This window comes from Coregonus clupeaformis, chromosome 14 (assembly GCF_020615455.1).
Source record: "Coregonus clupeaformis isolate EN_2021a chromosome 14, ASM2061545v1, whole genome shotgun sequence".
Taxonomy (NCBI): Eukaryota; Metazoa; Chordata; class Actinopteri; order Salmoniformes; family Salmonidae; genus Coregonus; species Coregonus clupeaformis.
The window spans coordinates 10,929,417-10,949,196 of NC_059205.1; the positions used below are offsets into that span (position 1 = coordinate 10,929,417).

At 45.8% G+C, this 19,780-nt stretch overlaps 1 protein-coding gene across 1 annotated transcript; it reads right to left on the reverse strand.

Annotated features, from left to right (window-relative positions):
* Positions 1 to 256: 256 nt before the first annotated feature.
* LOC121580737 (divergent protein kinase domain 1A) lies at positions 257 to 18,513 on the reverse strand. The gene is made up of 5 exons (XM_041895751.2): positions 18,170 to 18,513; positions 5,091 to 5,225; positions 3,335 to 3,442; positions 2,538 to 2,714; positions 257 to 2,314 (listed from the first exon to the last, which is right to left on the reverse strand). The coding sequence occupies exons 1-5, from the start codon at positions 18,221 to 18,223 to the stop codon at positions 1,502 to 1,504; spliced, it is 1,287 nt and encodes a 428-aa protein (XP_041751685.2). The 5' UTR covers positions 18,224 to 18,513; the 3' UTR covers positions 257 to 1,501.
* Positions 18,514 to 19,780: the final 1,267 nt, after the last annotated feature.

A 19,780-nucleotide genomic window follows, 5' to 3' on the forward strand; every position in this document is an offset into this window, starting at 1 on the left:
CATCACTTTGCTCTCTATGGAAACACTGCCCGTGTGTGGTGTGTCTTAACGACATTTTGGGGAAATTCTGGTGTGATTGAATGATAGACCTGATAGATTCTCATGTTTTCCATTTTTAACATCTTAGTAACCTTTTTTACTAGTAATTGAGTATGACGGAACGTATTAGGTATTACATTTCCTCACTCAGTCACTGCACACTACAGTCAGGATAATCAACAACTCAGCTGACAAAGAAACTAAGATGAGACCACAGTGAGTGGTATGTGGTTTTATTGTGCAAAATCATGCTGGTTCAAACTTCAAGGAAAACATACATCTATATTGATACAATTCATCCGGCAACAGCAGCTATGAGCTTCAGCTCCTTCAGAAACCACATCAGACGGGGTTTCCTGTTTAAAAGACATACAAAGTGTGACCTTGTTTATAAAGGTCGCGCTTGAAAGAATGTAGAAACGGAGTCAAATACAGCAAGCATTCCATGTACAGTACCTCCTTCACAAGTGGTAGTCAAACATCCATACAAAAACGTGAGACTAGTTCCAAGTCTATTACAGTATTTTCAGCATGATCTCTTGTTTATGGCACTAGTATTCATAATACACTCCATGGTTAGTGGAAAACTACAAGTGTTCTTCGTGAGAAATGTACATGGTACACAAACCAAGCATAATGGTTCGTCATAGGCTGATTCAGCATTGCTGTATGCCAATAAACAAGTGAGGGTGGTAATGTCCAGCGACGTGGACGACTCCTGGGTGCGTCCCAATAATATCTCCTGAAGTGTACACTATCCACTATTTCCCATAAATCTAAAGGCATTGGATTAGTCGAGGTATGGACTACAGGGAGTTTCCACCATATTTCTTATACCAGTCATTTCCTTTCAAATAAGAGAAGGGAACAAGTGCACACTTAGGAGGAAGGACAATACCTTAGACCTCTATAATACTCAGTTTCTTCTGATATATTTCTTGGTCACATTGTCCATTTAAGAAACCGAAACATGCTTCAGTCTTCATATAATGTGCAAGTGTACTTCAAATGTGTAGTTCATACAACTACTAAACTACTACCACTTAAAATGTTCCATCAGTTTTTTCCAAGAGGGAAAAACAAGACTCCAATGAGACCCGTCAAACAGCAGATCTACAGTTATTTTCCAGCATCCTGAACATTAATTATAATTATCATTCTTCCAATGACAGTCAGCAAAACGTGGTAAAAAAAACAATGTAGTATGTCTAAAATGAACGATCCACCCAAAGTGGTAGAGTTTTTGTGATTCACCCATTTTGAATGTTATATTGTGTGTATTTCTGCCTGCTTGAACAGCAATAGCTCAGATACACGTGACAACATGAAATGACCCCGGGAATCCATAGAATATTGCTCAGAGATGCACAAAAACGATATAACATTCAAAATGGGTGAATCTTTCCTTTAAGTATTTGAGCATGAGTCAGGTCTTTGAGGACTTGGTTGTGTTGTCCCCTCATCACGAGTCTTTAGTATGGGAGATCTGTTTCCACAGCAGGGCCTTGAGGTTGTTCAGGATCAGGGAGTGCTCCATGTCCATCTGTCCCGCCGAGCCTCTGAGGGCCATGCAGGCGTACAGCTGTCTCTCCAACTCCTCCCTCAGCTCTGATGGCACCCCTCTCAGAAGGTAGTCCCTCAGCGCCCCGCATGCTTTGGCCAGGTTGGGCTGGGTCACCTCCTCCCTGCATCGTCTCTGAGCCACATCGCACGATGTCCGGCAGTCCGTCCCCAGCACACAGTCGTCGTCCTTCTCGCAGTGCAGCGAGCGCATGGTTTGCCGGAACGCGTCCTCGGAGACGATGGCCCTGGGGTCGGTGAGGCGGAGGTCGTGGCGGTCCGTGTAGCCAAAGTGATCGGCGCTCAGGTCGCACATGAGGAAGCTGCCGTAGGTGCCGTGGAAGATGTCCTCCACTAGCTCCAGGAGGCCCATGGAGATCTTGGCCTTGCGGGGCCAAGAGGGCGTGAACCACTGGTCCATGCTGCGTCGGGCCCCACTGGGGACCCAGGCCTCCAGGGGCCAGGGGAGGCTGACACCGTACAAGGGGCCGTAGGGGACCCTCTCGGTCACGTACAGGTCCCCACAGAAGCCCAGCAGCCGGGGGGTGTGGCCCCGGTCCTGGAGGAGCAGGCCCAGCAGCACCTCGTCCAACTGGAGAAGAGCCCAGGCTGAACGGGCCTCGGGGAGGGAGACGTGCCCGTCCTTATTGCCGTCGGCGACGGTGAGGATCTGGGTCACCAGGCTGGCCAGGTTGGCCTGCTCGCCCAACTTTGACTGGAGATGGAAGGATTGAGGGAAGGGGAGGTAGGAGGAAACGAGAAAGAAGTTAAGCTGATGACCTTATCCTCAATCTGGAGATTTTGGTAAAACTGCTAGTGAAATGACAAAATCCCTTTCAACAAAGACACTAATTATAGTTGTTATGCTATACTATGCTGATGATGTTGCCATTGTGACACAGCATCTGCTAAAGTCAAAGCAGCAGGAGTTCCAAAACCTTCAGGTGGTTGAAGACCATCTCTCTGAACTTCTCCACAGACGTGCCGCGGGTGGGTTTGTCGAAGACTGCAGCCTCCTTCCTGGGCTCCGGCTCTTCTCCCAGCTCATAGTGCAGCACCTCCCCCACCCGGCAGCGGATCACCCCGTCCAGGTCACCCCAACCACCTGTGTACACCTGAGGGCCCAGGCAAGGGGAACGATGAGGACAACCAGACCCAAGTTAGTGGAATTACATTATTATACACCTACAGTCGATAAGAAGAACCAATGGTTCTGACTTATTCTTCTGGTCTGATTATGTGTGGAAATACTATAGTGAACTTCTACTAAAGACACCACACCCTTCAATAAAACCATTGGCTACATACTGGCACTTGCCGAAGTGCCTTCTTGAGTCGACATTAGGGCTGTAAGTCCGGGTCGTAGTAGGTTGTCCCTAGATGCACTGATCTAAGGTTGATTTTCCTGATCCTGGATCTGTACTTAGTACAGACCAAGACAACGTGTCCAGTACAGGGCTCTACAGTGCGACCATTTTACTCACATATGTGGCTAAATATTTTGCTGTGCGACCTGGAATTTGTATTTAGGAGCACCAGTGCGGCTAGAAAAATTAAGGATTCTAGCTTTATTATCTCAAATATGTTTCATTTTGCTCCTACATTTCTTTGTGTGCGCCTACATTTTTCAACTTAGGCGCAAACGTGCTCCTTTGTTAAAAAAAAGGTAAGCGTAGAGCCCAGCAGTACAGTAACCCCTGCAGCTCAAAGGGAGGGTCATGGTCTGTTACCTCACCTGGTGTTCGGGGCTGGTAGAGAGACATCTGCCCAGGTAGAGGGTGTCTTTGTCACAAAGGCTGCTGCAGGCCGAGCCGTCGATGATGCCCCTCCTGTATTTATCACACTGAGAAGTGGAGAAGGGTTGGGGTTAGTCTCTTCCTGTCCATTTATTTACTCAATACAACAATATGCTAGGTATTACAAAGTCAGAACCATAGAGCATAGAGCTAAAACAAGATTGCAGACTGCTTGTGACACGGATTTGAATCTTAGTGACCTCTCTATTGTTTTATTTCTATGGTCAAAACAAACAACACTTCACTCAAGATGAAAGTGAACTGCTACAGACTGCCCAAAGACCTTTCACTAACTTCTTTCTCTGTTTGACGCTATCATGCTACATGAACACTGGGTGACAATGTTTAGCCAAGTAGGAATGAAATCAGTCTCGTGGTTGCTGTTTTGGTAACAGCAACGGTCCGAATGCCAAATAGCTTGTCCTTGAGCCTTTGCGTCTGTAAGCTTCATTCGCCTCAGTGCTCTAACCCTCAACGGTTGAATGAGATGGATGATGTCAAACTGTGGAGTATGAAAATGGGTGATATTGTATGGGTGATGCCTTGTACCAGGGTTCCCCAACCGGCGGCCGCAAGCCGAATTTGGCCCGTGGGTGATTTTATTTGGCCCCCCAAGTTTTCTGAGCAAAACATTTTTTATTTCATTGTATTTTTTTAATTGTTGGACATAAAATACAGTAAAAACACCATCAAATAAGCTGCAAGTTATTTTAATTTGAGAAATCTGTTCCGAAGTATTCCCATAATTCCGCATAATAGAGAGATATATGTGATTGTATACAAATGTAAGCAAGGCTTGAAATGATTATATTTTAGTCAAATGTTATATCTGTTTGGGCTTCTAGTTGATGATTCTACACTACAGCAGTGCTACTACTACTACTACCACCACTTGTTCCAGTGCCACAGTAGAACTGGGTCGTGGTCTAGCAGTTAGTGCCGCCGATCGTCCGCCCCCATATTGTGTCATCATTCCAATCTGGCCCACAGCCTGTTTGACACACTCCTCCTGTCATTCCTGTCCAGTGGTGGAAAAAGTACTGAATTGTCATACTTGAGTAAAAGTAAAGATACCTTAATAGAAAATGACTCAAGTAAAAGTGAAAGTCACCCAGTAAAAATCTAAAAGTATTTGGTTTTAAATGTACTTAAGTATCAAAAGTAAAAGTAAAAGTATAAACCATTTCAAATTCCTTACATTAAGCAAACCAGACGGCACAATTGGTCTTGTTTTTTTTTATTGACGGATAGCCAGGGGCACACTCCAACACTCAGACTGAATTTAGAAACTAAGCATTTGTGTTTAGTGAGTCCGCCAGGTCAGAGGCAGTAGGGATGACCAGGGATGTTCTCTTGATAAGTGTGTGAATTGGACCATTTTCCTGTCAAAATGTAACGAGTACTTTTGGGTGTCAGGGAAAATGTATGGAGTAAAAAGTACATTATTTTCTTTAGGAATGTAGTGAAGTAAAAGTAAAAGTTGGCTAAAATATAAATAGTAAAGTAAAGTACAGATACCCAAAAAAACTACTTAAGTAGTACTATAAAGTATTTTTACTTAAGTACTTTACACCACTGTTCCTGTCCCCCCTACTGACCGTCTATCAATAAAAGCATAAAAATATGAAAGTTCCCACTCCTAATAAAAAAATAAGTGGATCATGGATATGATATGACAGATGTGTCCGTACTCACTATGGCGTTCTTGCACTCATGTCCTCGGCAGAGCTCAGTGTAGTTGGAGTACTGGACATAGATCACCCAGCCCCCCACGAACACTGTCAGCCAGGTGAGGAACAGGTATTTCACCCGCACAAAGGAGATGCGAGCCTGCAGGGGTCAAACAGAGAAAGAGGGTTGGTTGGTTGCTTCATTCAACATGTCTTCACATTCCCTACCATATCATGTTGTGAGATTATACAGTGTGCCGAGTCCCTACCCTACATAGTAAACATCATACCATCTGATATAACTGATTATATCTTAAGTTCAGTTGATAGATGTTATTCGATTTTCAATGCATCAGAAACAATGGATTTTCCATTAATTTCATGATGTGGCTAAGGTGAGCTATTCTGTTATGACTTATAACAGTGGTTCCCAATCAGGGGTACTAGGACCCCTGGGGGTACTTGGTCTATCCACAGGCGGTACTTGAGAAGAGTCATGAGACCATAGGCCTACTGGTAAAATGCACATGAGGGGGTACTTCAGGGGTACTCCGGGCAGAGCAAAATTCAGTTGGTGGTACAGTAACCAAAAAAGGTTGGGAACCACTGACTTTAAATATGACACATACACACGCATCTACAGTACAAACAAATGGAGCGGGAACATAAAGAACATGCCCCATTTAGCCATGAGATGGAGAAATGTGGCCAGCCTGGTCAATGGCAGTATACTAATTAGCACTTCCTAATCAACACCGTCATGTGACCAACAACTGACAGCCCAGCAGTACTGTAGTTTCCACGGTGATGGTGGCCCTTTGAGACTAAACAACAGAGTTCTGGGGTTAAGTGTTGGTTTGATCCTAATGTAATAGACGGCTCGAGACATAGTTGTAAATCAATTGAGTTACGACTTCAGCTGTGGCACGTATCACATGACAAGATATCGGGCTGTATACAGACAGAGGCTAAGTTCCAATGTCCATATTAGCATACTACTTTTGCATGCCCAATCAGGGATTGACGTTAAGGCCTGCCCCATTGCCATGACAATACATTTATTCATACTAAGTGGTATGCTAGTGTGTGGATATTGGAATCATGTCAGAAAGGTCAACTGCGACCAATAAGATCCTTGTGAGACGACAGGGACCAATCTCCTTCGACTTTCTCTGACTTGGTATTTCTAATCAGAACTATGACCAGGGCTGGAGATTAGAGAGGTGTTGTTTTGGGATGAGAAGAATTAACAGTGACAGAGTTATGGCTTAAAGGGGTGTGAGAGAGTGAGCGTGAGAGAGAGAGAGAGTCCTGAGTTGTGTTCACCTGACACGAAATGGAAGAAAGCGATCTGAATTCTGAAACGGTGTGAAATGGGAACCTACTATCTGAACTTGTATGAGAAACGCTCGTTTCCATTTTGTTTTGCTACTGTATGCCCCAATGAACACGACCCACATCTTTCAGTGTTGTCCTCACAGAAAGGCGGTAACAGATAGGGATCAGATATTCCCCTCCCAAAAGCCTCGCTAGCTGAAGGCACCAGGGGAGCACAAGCTGCTACACTTTCTGATCTGATCCCTTTAGTGTGTGTGTGTGTGTGTGTGTGGGCTAACACATACTTTAAGATACAGGGCTCTGGCAGTCACTTACAGTGGGGAAAAAAAGTATTTAGTCAGCCACCAATTGTGCAAGTTCTCCCACTTAAAAAGATGAGAGAGGCCTGTACTATGACAGACAACTATGACAGACAAATTGAGAATTTTTTTTCCAGAAAATCACATTGTAGGATTTTTTATGAATTTATTTGCAAATTATGGTGGAAAATAAGTATTTGGTCACCTACAAACAAGCAAGATTTCTGGCTCTCACAGACCTGTAACTTCTTCTTTAAGAGGCTCCTCTGTCCTCCACTCGTTACCTGTATTAATGGCACCTGTTTGAACTTGTTATCAGTATAAAAGACACCTGTCCACAACCTCAAACAGTCACACTCCAAAATCCACTATGGCCAAGACCAAAGAGCTGTCAAAGGACACCTGAAACAAAATTGTAGACCTGCACCAGGCTGGGAAGACTGAATCTGCAATAGGTAAGCAGCTTGGTTTGAAGAAATCAACTGTGGGAGCAGTTATTAGGAAATGGAAGACATACAAGACCACTGATAATCTCCCTCGATCTGGGGCTCCACGCAAGATCTCACCCTGTGGGGTCAAAATGATCACAAGAACGGTGAGCAAAAATCCCAGAACCACACGGGGGACCTAGTGAATGACCTGCAGAGAGCTGGGACCAAAGTAACAAAGCCTACCATCAGTAACACACTACGCCGCCAGGGACTCAAATCCTGCAGTGCCAGACGTGTCCCCCTGCTTAAGCCAGTACATGTCCAGGCCCGTCTGAAGTTTGCTAGAGTGCATTTGGATGATCCAGAAGAGGATTGGGAGAATGTCATATGGTCAGATGAAACCAAAATAGAACTTTCTGTGTTTATAACAAATTGTGCTTCCCTACTTTATCCTATCCCAGGTATTCCTTAAAGAGGTGGGGTTTCAAATGTCTCCGGAAGGTGGTGAGTGACTCCGCTGTCCTGGCGTCGTGAGGGAGCTTGTTCCACCATTGGGGTGCCAGAGCAGCGAACAGTTTTGACTGGGCTGAGCGGGAACTATGCTTCCGCAGAGGAAGGGGAGCCAGCAGGCCAGAGGTGGATGAACGCAATGCCCTCGTTTGGGTGTAGGGACTGATCAGAGCCTGAAGGTACAGAGGTGCCGTTCCCCTCACTGCTCCATAGGCAAGCACCATGGTCTTGTAGCGGATGCGAGCTTCAACTGGAAGCCAGTGGAGTGTGCGGAGGAGGGGGGTGACGTGAGAGAACTTGGGAAGGTTGAACACCAGACGGGCTGCGGCATTCTGGATGAGTTGTAGGGGTTTAATGGCACAGGCAGGGAGGCCAGCCAACAGCGAGTTGCAGTAGTCCAGCCGGGAGATGACAAGTGCCTGGATTAGGACCTGTGCCGCTTCCTGTGTAAGGCAGGGTCGTACTCTCCGAATGTTGTAGAGCATGAACCTGCAGGAGCGGGTCACCGCCTTGATGTTGGCGGAGAACGACAGGGTGTTGTCCAGGGTCACGCCTAGGCTCTTCGCACTCTGGGAGGAGGACACAGCGGAGTTGTCAACCGTGATGGCGAGATCATGGAACGGGCAGTCCTTCCCCGGGAGGAAGAGCAGCTCCGTCTTGCCAGGGTTCAGCTTGAGGTGGTGATCCGTCATCCATACTGATATGTCTGCCAGACATGCAGAGATGCGATTCGCCACCTGGTTATCAGAAGGGGGAAAGGAGAAGATTAGTTGTGTATCGTCAGCGTAGCAATGATAGGAAAGGCCATGTGAGGATATGACAGAGCCAAGTGACTTGGTGTATAGGGAGAAAAGGAGAGGGCCTAGAACTGAGCCCTGGGGGACACCAGTGGTGAGAGCACGTGGTGCGGAGACAGCTTCTCGCCACGCCACTTGGTAGGAGCGACCGGTCAGGTAGGACGCAATCCAGGAGTGAGCCGCGCCGGAGATGCCCAGCTCGGAGAGGGTGGAGAGGAGGATCTGATGGTTCACAGTATCAAAGGCAGCAGACAGGTCTAGAAGGACAAGAGCAGAGGAGAGAGAGTTAGCTTTAGCAGTGCGGAGAGTCTCCGTGACACAGAGAAGCGCAGTCTCAGTTGAATGACCAGTCCTGAAACCTGATTGGTTTGGATCAAGAAGGTCATTCTGAGAGAGATAGCAAGAGAGTTGGCTAAAGACGGCACGCTCAATAGTTTTGGAAAGAAAAGAAAGAAGGGATACTGGTCTGTAGTTGTTGACATCAGTGGGGTTGAGTGTTGGTTTTTTGAGAAGGGGAGCAACTCTCGCTCTCTTGAAGACGGAAGGGACATGGCCAGCGGTCAAGGATGAGTTGATCAGCGAGGTGAGGTAGGGGAGAAGGTCACCGGAGATGGTCTGGAGAAGGGAGGAGGGGATGGGGTCAAGCGGGCAGGTTGTTGGGCGGCCTGCAGTCACAAGTCGCAGGATTTTATCTGGAGAGAGAGGGGAGAAAGAAGTCAAAGCATAGGGTAGGGCAGTGTGAGCAGGACCAGCAGTGTCATTAGACTTAACAAACGAGGATCGGATGTCGTCAACACCATACCTACTGTGAAGCATGGGGGTGGAAACATCATGCTTTGGGGCTGTTTTTCTGCAAAGGGACCAGGACGACTGATCCGTGTAAAGGAAAGAATGAATGGGGCCATGTATCGTGAGATTTTGAGTGAAAACCTCCTTCCATCAGCAAGGGCATTGAAGATGAAACGTGGCTGGGTCTTTCAGCATGACAATGATCCCAAACACACCGCCCGGCAACGAAGGAGTGGCTTCGTAAGAAGCATTTCAAGGTCCTGGAGTGGCCTAGCCAGTCTCCAGATCTCAACCCCATAGAAAATCTTTGGGGGGAGTTGAAAGTCTGTGTTGCCCAGCGACAGCCCCAAAACATCACTGCTCTAGAGGAGATCTGCATGGAGGAATGGGCCAAAATACCAGCAACAGTGTGTGAAAACCTTGTGAAGACTTACAGAAAACGTTTGACCTGTGTCATTGCCAACAAAGGGTATATAACAAAGTATTGAGAAACTTTTGTTATTGACCAAATACTTATTTTCCACCATAATTTGCAAATAAATTCATTAGAAATCCTACAATGTGATTTTCTGGATTTTTTTTCCTCAGTTTGTCTGTCATAGTTGACGTGTATCTATGATGAAAATTACAAGCCTCTCTCATCTTTTTAAGTGGGAGAACTTCCACAATTGGTGGCTGACTAAATACTTGTTTCCCCCACTGTAGGTATGAGGCGCCATGATGAGTCTGTGTGTTTGAAGACTCGAGACATAGGCCTAGTTGTAAAATCAATTGAGTTACAACCAATAGGCTAAAGCAGTGCTTGACTTGGACTGAAATAGGTGTCGGTACTGTTTATATTTATTTACATTTAACATTTACATTTAAGTCATTTAGCAGACGCTCTTATCCAGAGCGACTTACAAATTGGATTTATGTGCAGGAACTCCTCAATTCGTTTGAGCTGATATTCTATAAGCGGTGGAGGAACTCAAGCAAAAGAAAATTTGAGGTGCCGGTACACAGGTCCGGTGATCTCCAGCCCAAGTCAAGCACTGGCCTAAAGGCTATGTCACAGGTTTTATATAATCTGACAAGAGAACGGTCTGTAGGCAGACAGAGGATGTCTGAAAAGTCATTGTGTGAGTTTCAGAGAGTAACTACCTCTACCTGTGCTTGTGCTTGTGTTTCGATGAGGAGCTGTGCGTGGGTGTGTGTGTTAATCGATGTTGTGATGTCACGAGAGGCTGTGTCCTGGAGGGACGTTACATCCCCCTGAGGTGGCTGCAAACCCAGACAGCTATGGCTCCATCTGCTGGTATGGTCGGGAACTCCACCCCTCTATGGCCAATCTTCCCACGCAGCTGAAACAAATGAGGAGCTGATGAGCTGAAGGTTTGGGAAGGGAAGAGACACACTGAGGGGTGTGTGGGGGGGGAAGAGACACAGTCTCCAACCTGGGCTCTCTGGAGGACAAGAGTGCTGCACGTCCACTTCCATGAGGAATATAAGGATTTGGAGATACTTACCTTTGGGAAATACTCACCTTTGGATATATGCACCTGTGGAAATACGTGAGAGACATTTGGAAGGACTTTTTGCTGGGTTGGCCACTAGCTGCAACGTGGACTACAGTAAGGCTGGGGAAAAGTTATCTGAGCGAGTGAGAATTATGATTTTGGATGTGGAAGAGACATCCCTGAACTGTTAACCCTTAAAGAGCCACAAGAGAACAGAATTTTTGTTATATTTTCGTTAATTTCCCAAGACCTATAATAAAATCCTTGTTTTGTTTGAACCTTGTCTCCTTGCACTACTTGAGCAATCCCGCTGAAAGCTGTGTAGCCTCTCGTGACGTCACAGATGGTGGAGAATACGGGCACGCTCAAGCGTTAATAGTGCATGTCAGAGGAGGATACCGAAGGTTTGATCACCCAGTTTTCCAAGTTGGCCGTAGGCTCCCCGCCCGACTGAAATGGAGGACATATTGAAAGCCCTTGTTGCTGGCCAGCAAGCCCAGATGCAAGCAAACGTGGCTCTCTTGGAGGAGCAAAAGAAAGCCAACCTTCTGAAGGCAGAGGAATTGCAGTTGCAGAGACAGAGGGTTGTCCAAAATACCCGCCCAATAAAGGCAAGTGACTTTATATCTAAGATGGGAGCTACCGATGACATTGAGGCATACCTGCATGCATTTGAGGCCACGGCCACTAGGGAAGCCTGGCCCAAGCAACAGTGGGTTGGTCTGTTAGCCCCCCTTTCTAACCGGGGAATCGCTGAATGCTGTCCGGGACCTGGGCCCTGACCAGGTTACTGACTATGATGCCCTGAAGTCTGAGATCCTCAGCAGATATGGACTCACAAAGTTTGGTATGGCCCAGCGCTCACAGCTGGACCTTCCAACCAGACCAACCTCCTCGGGCGCAGATGCATGAACTTGTCCGAATCGCAAGGAAATGGCTGGATCCGCAGAGGAATACAGCAGCGGCGGTGGTGGAGGCCGTTGTGGTGGATCGTTACCTACGCGCCCCTGCCTTATGAGGCAAAACGGTTCATCAGTCAACAGGCCTTGACCACGGCTGATCTGACCGTGGAAGCTGTGGAAAAGTACCAGGCCACAGCGGAGATGCTGAATGCTTCCCGAAAAGACCCCAGGAGTGCGGCCCCACCACAAATGGGAAGAACCCGTCCAAAGGACCCCAAGGTCTCGAACCCAGCCAAGTCAGGACTTATCCCGGCTCCAGGGGGGAGCCAGAAACCAGGCGGGTCCAAGAAGAGTACACCAGGAGGGGGAAACTCGACAGTGTTACCGGTGTGGGGAGATGGGACATATCTCCTGGCAGTGTGGGAAACCAGCCGATGAACCTATGCCCACTGCGGAGTCCTCCAGCTCAGCACCCACACACCGTTTTGCCTCGCTCTTGGGAGTCGTAGATGGCGGCCCAGATCGACCCCCCCACCTGCCCGGTAACTGTGAATCACCATGATGTGGAGGCCTTACTGGATTCTGGTGAGCCGGGCCACCCTGGTGCGTAAGGATTTGGTGGGCCCAACGTGTCTGACCCCGGGGAAAGTCCTCCCAGTTTCCTGTGTCCATGGGGACACCAGAGAATACCCCATTACTGAACTTACAATGACCAGCACACGGGGAACCATACACACGACGGCGGGGTGGTTGATTCCCTCCCGTCCCTGTCCTAATTGGACGAGACTGCCCAGCCTTTTACCCACTCTGGAGAGAGTCTCAGGAGAGGATAACCCGAGTACCTCGGAAACGGAGAGGCAAGACTCATCCTGGGAAGGCTCCGGTGCAATCCTCCGAATTACTCACTCCCGCCCGGGCTCTGATAGGGATGGCAGGTGCCCAGACCGACACAGAGACGGAGCTACAGAATCTGGACAAGGAACTGTCTGGTCTGAAGGCGACCGCTGAGAGGTATCGTTTGTTAAAGCAACAGTTAGACATGAAGACAGAAGAGTTAGATATCCTCCAGGCTAAACTCCAACAGAGCTCCTTCCATAAGCAACAGGAGGAGCTGGAGAGGCTGCGCAGGACCATCGAGGAGTGTGAGGAGACCCCTGCGCAGTAGTAAGGAGGTCCAGAAGAAGGCAGAGGAGAAGTACAAGGTGTTGGAGAACAAGATGAAGAATGCGGAGGCAAAGAGAGAGAAGGAACTGAAAGCTGCTCAACAGAAGCTAAACTCTGCTAAAACCAAGGCTGATGCGTTCAGTAAGAAACTCAAGGAGAGACAACAGGAGGCTGAGTCCCTGGTCCTAGAGGTGGAGGAGTTGAAGAGAGAGCAGGCTGGCAAGCACCACGGCAATGCGGACGCCCTCTCCCGGCGTGATGCCTTCTTCGCTGCCTTTACCCGACGAGGACGTCGGTCCCGAGGAGGGGGATGTGTGATGTCACGAGAGGCTGTGTCCTGAGGGACGTTACATCCCCCTGAGGTGGCTGCAAACCCAGACAGCTATGGCTCCATCTGCTGGTATGGTCGGGAACTCCACCCCTCTATGGCCAATCTTCCCACGCAGCTGAAACAAATGAGGAGCTGATGAGCTGAAGGTTTGGGAAGGGAAGAGACACACTGAGGGGTGTGTGGGGGGGGAAGAGACACAGTCTCCAACCTGGGCTCTCTGGAGGACAAGAGTGCTGCACGTCCACTTCCATGAGGAATATAAGGATTTGGAGATACTTACCTTTGGGAAATACTCACCTTTGGATATATGCACCTGTGGAAATACGTGAGAGACATTTGGAAGGACTTTTTGCTGGGTTGGCCACTAGCTGCAACGTGGACTACAGTAAGGCTGGGGAAAAGTTATCTGAGCGAGTGAGAATTATGATTTTGGATGTGGAAGAGACATCCCTGAACTGTTAACCCTTAAAGAGCCACAAGAGAACAGAATTTTGTTATATTTTCGTTAATTTCCCAAGACCTATAATAAAATCCTTGTTTTGTTTGAACCTTGTCTCCTTGCACTACTTGAGCAATCCCGCTGAAAGCTGTGTAGCCTCTCGTGACGTCACAATGTGTTTAGTTTGCATGCAGTAATAATACTCCAGTCTAACAAGTTGAAACAGGTAAGATCAAAATTGCACATCTACTAGTCCCCTGTAGCTCAGTTGGTAGAGCATGGCGCTTGCAACGCCAGGGTTGTGGGTTCGTTTCCCACGGGGGGCCAGTATGAAAATGTATGCACTCACTAACTGTAAGTCGCTCTGGATAAGAGCGTCTGCTAAAATGTAAATGAGTACTAGCTTCCGTCTGATAAGTGAAACTGTTGCAGTCAATGAGGAGCCTAAATGCAAATTGTGTTAGCGTGATGCAACAAAAATGAATATAATAATAGGTTTAACACTTCATGCCCTTTGGTTGACCTTTGACTCGTAGACAGTTAGGGGCTCTGTCATGTGTGAGTAACATTTATCCTACAGTCCATTGCTCTTTGCTTCTAAGGGTCTACTACTGCATGTGTTACCTACAGTATGTCATTTTCACATTCCCTGGCACTGTTACACAATAAAGGCTCTCATGATATGCTGCATCCCCTCCCTCCAGACCATGGCTAGCTCTACAGTAAAAGCATCACTGCATAAGCCAGGCCTGCCACTTAACTCACCACAGGCAACATCCACTAACACATGTTTAATAATACAGTAACAGTAAAAATTGTAATATCACCTGTTTACTGCCCAGGGTTAGTCTGTACAGTTTACACATAGCACAGACTGTCATTATACTGAAGGAAAGAATAGCACTTCCTATTGGCCTTGCTCAATCCCACACTGCTCCTTGCTACAGTGAGGGAAAAAAGTATTTGATCCCCTGCTGATTTTGTACGTTTTCCCACTGACAAAGAAATGATCAGTCTATAAATGTAATGGTAGGTTTATTTGAACAGTGAGAGACAGGATAACAACAAAAGAAATCCATAAAAACGCATGTCAAAAATGTTATACATTTATTTGCATTTTAATGAGGGAAATAAGTATTGGACCCCCTCTCAATCAGAAAGATTTCTGGCTCCCAGGTGTCTTTTATACAGGTAACGAGCTGAGATTAGGAGCACACTCTTAAAGGGAGTGCTCCTAATCTCAGCGTGTTACCTGTATAAAAGACACCTATCCACAGAATCAATCAATCAATCAGATTCCAAACTCTCCACCATGGCCAAGACCAAAGAGCTCTCCAAGGATGTCAGGGACAAGATTGTAGACCTACACAAGGCTGGAATGGGCTACAAGACCATCGCCAAGCAGCTTGGTGAGAAGGTGACAACAGTTGGTGCGATTATTCGCAAATGGAAGAAACACAAAATAACTGTCAATCTCCCTCGGCCTGGGGCTCCATGCAAGATCTCACCTCGTGGATTGCAATGATCATGAGAACGGTGAGGAATCAGCCCAGAACTACACGGGAGGATCTTGTCAATAATCTCAAGGCAGCTGGGACCATAGTCACCAAGAAAACAATTTGGTAACACACTACGCCGTGAAGGACTGAAATCCTGCAGCGCCCGCAAGGTCCCCCTGCTCAAGAAAGCACATATACAGGCCCGTCTGAAGTTTGCTAATGAACATCTGAATGATTCAGATGAGAACTGGGTGAAAGTGTTGTGGTCAGATGAGACCAAAATTGAGCTCTTTGGCATCAACTCAACTCGCCGTGTTTGGAGGAGGAGGAATGCTGCCTATGACCCCAAGAACACCATCCCCACCGTCAAACATGGAGGTGGAAACATTATGCTTTTGGGGTGTTTTTCTGCTAAGGGGACAGGACAACTTCACCGCATCAAAGGGACGATGGACGGGGCCATGTACCGTCAAATCTTGGGTGAGAACCTCCTTCCCTCAGCAGGGCATTGAAAATGGGTCGTGGATGGGTATTCTAGCATGACAATGACCCAAAACACACGGCCAAGTCAACAAAGGAGTGGCTCAAGAAGAAGCACATTAAGGTCCTGGAGTGGCCTAGCCAGTCTCCAGACCTTAATCCCATAGAAAATCTGTGGAGGGAGCTGAAGGTTCGAGTTGCCAAACGTCAGCCTCGAACCCTTAATGACTTGGAGAAGATCTGCAAAGAGGAGTGGGACAAAATCCCTCCTGAGATGTGTGCAAACCTGGTGGCCAACTACAAGAAACATCTGACCTCTGTGATTGCCAACAAGGGTTTTGCCACCAAGTACTAAGTCATGTTTTGCAGAGGGGTCAAATACTTATTTCCCTCATTAAAATGCAAATCAATTTATAAAATTTTTGACATGCGTTTTTCTGGATTTTGTTGTTGTTATTCTGTCTCTCACTGTTCAAATAAACCTACCATTAAAATTATAGACTGATCATGTCTTTGTCAGTGGGCAAACGTACAAAATCAGCAGGGGATCAAATACTTTTTCCCTCACTGTATTTTTACATTTTAGTCAATTAGCAGACGCTTTTATCCAGAGTGACTTACAGTTAGTGAGTGCATACATATTTTTTTCATACTGGCACCCCGTGGGAATCGAACCCACAACCCTGCCGTTGCAAACACCATGCTCTACCAACTGAGCTACACGGGACTATCTATTTCTCTGTTGCTCTCTCACATAACTGCTTCTTATGGGCAACTCTTATATACTGAGTAAACACAGTATGTCCTTGCTGTGTTAGTGTGTTGTCAATAAAGAAGGGAAAGTTAAACTTTTTTTATGACCTTGCGTTGCTCAAAATAACTAGCCAGACACTGGCAAGTGGTGGTAACCTCAGGAAAACATGGGGGGCTCAGGAATTCACACAGGGTGAAACGTCCTTTGATGTGCCTGAGAACTCATAGGTTGTTAGAGGTCATAGAGACCCTGTGGCAGACAGTATTTCACTTCGCAATCAAATAGTCCTGTGCCTATGGCAGCCAAACCTTTTGCATTGTGAAGTACTTACATGACCTGCCAACACATAGCGTTGTTGCTATGACAGTCTGGCAACATAGAAAGGGGTTTGGTGCCAGCCAGGTGGTGGACTGAGTACTCTGTAAACCTCTCAACCCACGTGTATTAATAAGTAGTCAAGGATCCTTTTATTTCTAAACTAGCAAAAACAACAGCTATACTTCATTATCTCTGGCTATACTAAACATAAAGTGTCTGCAATCTTAGGATCCTAGAAAAGTACAGACAAAAGGTTGAAACAATGTAACTGCTTAACTAAAGTGCCTCTATGGGAAGAAATATATATAAATAAATGGATTGGCTAAGCCACGTTTACATTTCCGGTGTCTGGTCTGGTCTCGGACCACTTCGGTCAAGGCTGTTTGGATTTATGGTCGCCTCATTAATCACTGTAGCAGGCATATTCTGTTGACCCTCCTGCCAAGAGGCCACATTCTACAGAGAGTAGTAATATTGTTCTAACAACAGGGGTCTGTTCAGAAGGATGTAGTGTTACAGAACGTTCAGATAGAAATGTGTCGTGTAGAACAGATATGATTGTCTGTCAGATAGAACAGGGAATCGTGTGTGCTCTATTCATTCTGATTATATCTGCAATGTTCAGAACATTTCCCCTCACTGAATACACCACATGCTGTGTTTTAACAGATGGTGGAACAACTGTTAAGTACAGCTAAACATGGAAATATAATATTATCATGTGCTATTGAATGCCCTCAACATACCCCTACAGCCAGTAGTCAGAAATGTATTCAGGAGCTTGAATAAGTTACATATTAGCTAAGTCTCCATTACATATTTAACAAAAGCAAAGCAAGCCTGTCAGACGCTGAGAGCAATGTCAACATTACCATAGCGATGGATTGGGAACCTTTCACATCCAAGTGAGATATAATTTTCTACATTCTATCCAACCCAAAACAAACTAACAGACAAAGACAAACACAGACACTGTGTGACCCACATCCACCTCCCACTGTTGGAGGTGACCTGTTATTACGAAATCTCCAACTTGTAATTAAATATAAAACAATATTATGAAAATTGGACAGCAGGACTACATTGAGCCAATGAATTAGCCTACATTCAATAAGAGTGTATTAAGCTATATGCAATCAAGTGTAGCCTAGTGCCCTAGTCTATAACATCACATTAACGAGTCAGGCATAATTTATTTCTGCCAGTTCTTAGGAGTAGCCTATTTTTCCAAACCAAATTGACGCACTTCATGGCAGCATCAACAATTTCAGCATGCAATAATATGCATTGCAGCCAGACTATCTTTTCAATCTCTAAATGTCTAATACGTGACTATCTTCTGGCCTTACTGTGTAGGCTACTATAAAGCGAACATTTGAGTCCCTTCAGAATTGTAAGAGGCTACACTGTGTCCCGCGTGCGTAATATTGCACGACAAAAATCACACTACAGCTGTCGATGACAGTGGCCACACGACGTCAATCTTCTTGCGGCGCGGTTGATTGTAGACTCAGCTCAGTCAATATAAATTGTACAACGGTTTAGAATTGTTACCTGGAAATAGAATGATTTATTTATCCAGGCACGTGGAAACAGACGCCTCGCCATCACAAAAATAGATCATCTCAATACGCGATGCTGGGAAAGAGAATCCAAATAAATGGAGAGTGAAGCTCGAGCGCAGAAGACGGCCCTTGACGTGTTCGTAGGCTACACAATTCAGTGCATTCCTATGCGTTCGAACAGGTTCTATTAACACTGAAAATATCCGTTACAGAGTTATTCTTAGTTCCCCTTTAGTGTAGTTACAGCCAAAGCCTGGCTCTGTACGCACGTCGCAGCGCTGCTGTCTTGCCGGTGCAGCTGCTGATCACCAGCCACATACCTCACAAGAAAGACCGCAGAAAATAATGGCGCTGTGGAGATTTTTTTTGCCAACGCAAAAGCTTTGATCTCCTCTGTGCAAAGTAATGCATAACCATCATATTCTCTATGAAGTCTTCCCTACGAAATAATTATAATTTATATGAAATCATTATACATTTATAAATTATAACTCTTCTCTCTCACTAATTCTGAATTTCATGAATGCTGGGATTTGCCATACAATTTGACTATTACAGCAGCTCGCAGTCATAAAAAGTAACAATGTTGCAGCCATTCATTGTGACAAATGTGTAACTGTTACACAATGTAACAATACACAATGGTACAGGACGACTTATTGTAACAGAAGTGAAGATGGTCCAGGGTATGGTTCTCTAGCGCTGACAAGTGGACGGTTGATTAATTCATATATTTCATTGGAATGAAAATAATTTTACAAATATTAATAACTATAGGCTAGTCTACTACAGCTATACATTTTCCAAAACTTCTAAAAAATATTCCAGAATAGTAGGTTGCCATGTCCACTATGCACACTATAATTAAGTTGTGGACTCACGAGCTGGATATGCAGTCTTGGTGAGATTAAACAATTAATGTAGATAATAATAATTGGACTGGTCCTGACAGTAAAACATATATATTTTTTAAGTGGGTCGTGGGTGGAAAAGAAAAGTGTCCTGCCTTCATTTTCAAATGTATTAAAGGTTGGTTAGGTTGGAAGGTTGAGGGTTATCTAGTGAAAGATTATTGATATACTGCCAAGATAAATGTCTCTCCGCCCTCACAATGGGAGTCGTTGTCCACAAAGCCGCATGGCTGACTGTCTCGCTCCCGCCTTTCTTTTCTTTGGATTGGTGGATACATCTCATTATTGTTGTTCTTAAAATTATATATATTAGATGATGGTTGTTGACATCAACCGCAAGTATTCAATGGAGAGAGACGCTATGCCACTAGCCTCATTTAATGAACATGCATAGCCATCTCGAGACAACTCCGATATAAAGTGTTTTTTCTCCAAGTTGCCGGGATGTCACGTGCCCTACTTATATCAGTACACTATTAACAACTTTTAAGCAGTATGAAACTTCTATTGGATCAAATAAACCTCACGTAGCAAATAAGCCATACATTTTTTTGTTGACCAAATTCGACACTGTCTCATTGACCTCCATACAAAGCTCATTGCTTGGTGTGCGAAACAACGCTGGAGACAGATTTCCCGCCGACTTGGGCCTCTCTGTGCCATGGTTGACCGAGCGCTTCCCACAATGC